Here is a 2,165-nt window from a genome sequence, read left to right as displayed (position 1 = left end):
GTTCAATACTTATTTTACCCGCTGTATATACCTCTGTATTGGTCTCTCAACATGCACTCTAGCAAGGCATGCTAGACTTCATTCTCCACATTTTGCAAAGAAAAATGTAATTGAAATAAAAAGATAAATTTTCTAGTCTAGACATGCAATAAGTGACTCAGTTGAACATCAATAATTCTGGTGTTTTAAGAGTGCAAAAGGTCAAACCTTATCATATGCCAGCAGGTCTGATAATTACTCCGCAGAATTGTGGCTGAAACCATGTTAAACGAGCGACTCACCTGCTTTTTTTTATCTTATCTAATTTCTGTTGGACAGGAGCTGACTGCAGAGCCGGCCACCTATTATCCCTGCTGGGTTAACACACTCTCAGACCTCTACTGGCAGATCCGTAGGCTGCTGGAGTTGTGGAAAAAGGACACCCTGGTTGCAGGTTATTGATAGAACAAACAGAACAGCTGAAAGATGGTTTAATCACAGCATCCATATTTTTATAATTAGAGGCCTGGCATTATTTTGGGTGAAGACATGTTGCCCTTTCATCCCAGAGTTTTAGACTAAAATCATCTCATGCTGAGAAATGACAGAGGTAGTTATTTTAGGCCAAATCTTGACAATAATAAATGCGCTATATCATGGTTTTGTGTAATCTGTTAGTGTTTGATGTGAAAAAATCAGCTACTAACACATTGAACTTTTGATCAATATCTGTAAAATTCACTGTGTAGCCATCAATTATTTATGGTGGCCATCTTGAATCTGACAGACTCCAAAAGTTCATCAGTTGTAGATGTTCATATATTGATTACTTTCAGAAAGTTTCATTAAAATCTACAGTTCATGTGTAATTCCTAATTGATTTTAATAATTAATGGCATCAATATCTTACATTATCAGTTGGTGCTTTGAGGATAACGGGTCTGCGTCTCAGCGACAAAACTTTACTTCATTATCTACAAACCTGACTGAGGTTTCACCTTTTTTGCTGTTTGCAAATAATACTTAGCTGGACTTCGGTGGACAGCTTGAATTGGCTTCACTCCAAAAGTGAATCAGCTGTAGCTGATATGCTGAAAGTTTCATTAAAATCTGTTCATTTTTCATGATAGATATTTTGCTAACAGACACCCTGTTTACAGCAAGTCTATTGCCACAAGCTCATGAATGCATAAAAGGCTGCTTCAGTTATTGATCCACAGTCTTCTTGGTTGAGACTATTTGATGTGGTTTGATCCACTCTCAGGAGCAACTTTGTGACTGACAGGTGGTTGAGGAGCTGCAGAACAGGTTGACTGATGTGCAGCTGCAGCCTGAGGCGTTCAACCTGCTTTATAGGAAGGCTTTGCATCAGGAATGAGTTGCAATATAGGGGTTTAGAATTTCAAACTTTTTCTTTCTTTCTTATGCATTTAACAGAACGCCACAAACTGAAAGCGTGGAGGTTGCCCACGAGTCCCCGGTCTTACCTGGGATCTCCTGCTGAGGAACATGGGAGAAGCTGAAGCCTTTCCTTACGCAAGCCTCCCTCACCTCGCTGCAGTTCCGCGCTTTAAAATCTGCCCTCGCTGCAACTGACAGCACAGAAAAAGTGCAAAGGATGGTCTCAAGTCTGAGCATTGTTCCACTTTCTGTAAAGCTCCTCAGTGTTTCAGGTTCTCTGCGCGCTCTCCCTCCTCCTCACACCAGATCCGCAGGTGCTTCTTTTTTATGACTGCTCGCGTAAAACTGTTGAAATTCTAATAATAATGATAAAGGTAATAATAATGTCTGCCAGCACCTTTCCCCAAAGCAAAACGTCTTGGCATGGCAGTCAGGGAAAGGTGAAAGTCCACTCTGCGCCGCGGGAAAGAGGAGCGCGGAGGTGCCACATGAATCCCGGCGCCGTTGGCTCAACTTCTCTGAGAAAAAGAAAGCTCCTCGCCGCTGCTGCTGCTGCTGCCGCTGCTGAAATGGAAATGTTGTGTGGTGTGAAGCGCCTCTGTGTTCGGATCAGCTGCACCGGCGGGGCGGAGAAAGACACAAAATGTGGAGTGGAATCATCCGGTTCAGAGAGGGGGGCTGCAGGCGCATTCAGGGTAGCCATGTGGCAGTCAGCGATGAGGAGGGGTGGCTGTTGGGCGTACGATTGCGCAGCAAAAAGCATGTAAACTCGTCTGAGCTTGTCA

General features: G+C 43.3%; 1 protein-coding gene across 2 annotated transcripts in view; it reads right to left on the bottom strand.

The window, feature by feature from the left end:
- Positions 1-1,938, bottom strand: part of LOC106528178 (glypican-6) — a 115,885-nt gene extending 113,947 nt beyond the window's left edge. For both annotated transcript variants that reach the window (XM_014023285.1, XM_014023286.1), the window contains exon 1: positions 1,467-1,938. In XM_014023285.1, the coding sequence (XP_013878739.1) occupies positions 1,467-1,617 (151 nt within the window). In that variant the 5' untranslated portion in view covers positions 1,618-1,938. The remainder of the gene's footprint in view (positions 1-1,466) is intronic.
- Between the last annotated feature and the right edge of the window lie 227 nt (positions 1,939-2,165).

This window comes from Austrofundulus limnaeus, unplaced genomic scaffold, assembly GCF_001266775.1.
Source record: "Austrofundulus limnaeus strain Quisiro unplaced genomic scaffold, Austrofundulus_limnaeus-1.0 Scaffold362, whole genome shotgun sequence".
NCBI lineage: Eukaryota > Metazoa > Chordata > Actinopteri > Cyprinodontiformes > Rivulidae > Austrofundulus > Austrofundulus limnaeus.
Note: the sequence above shows the minus strand (reverse complement) of the source record. Positions and strands in the feature narration are given on the sequence as shown.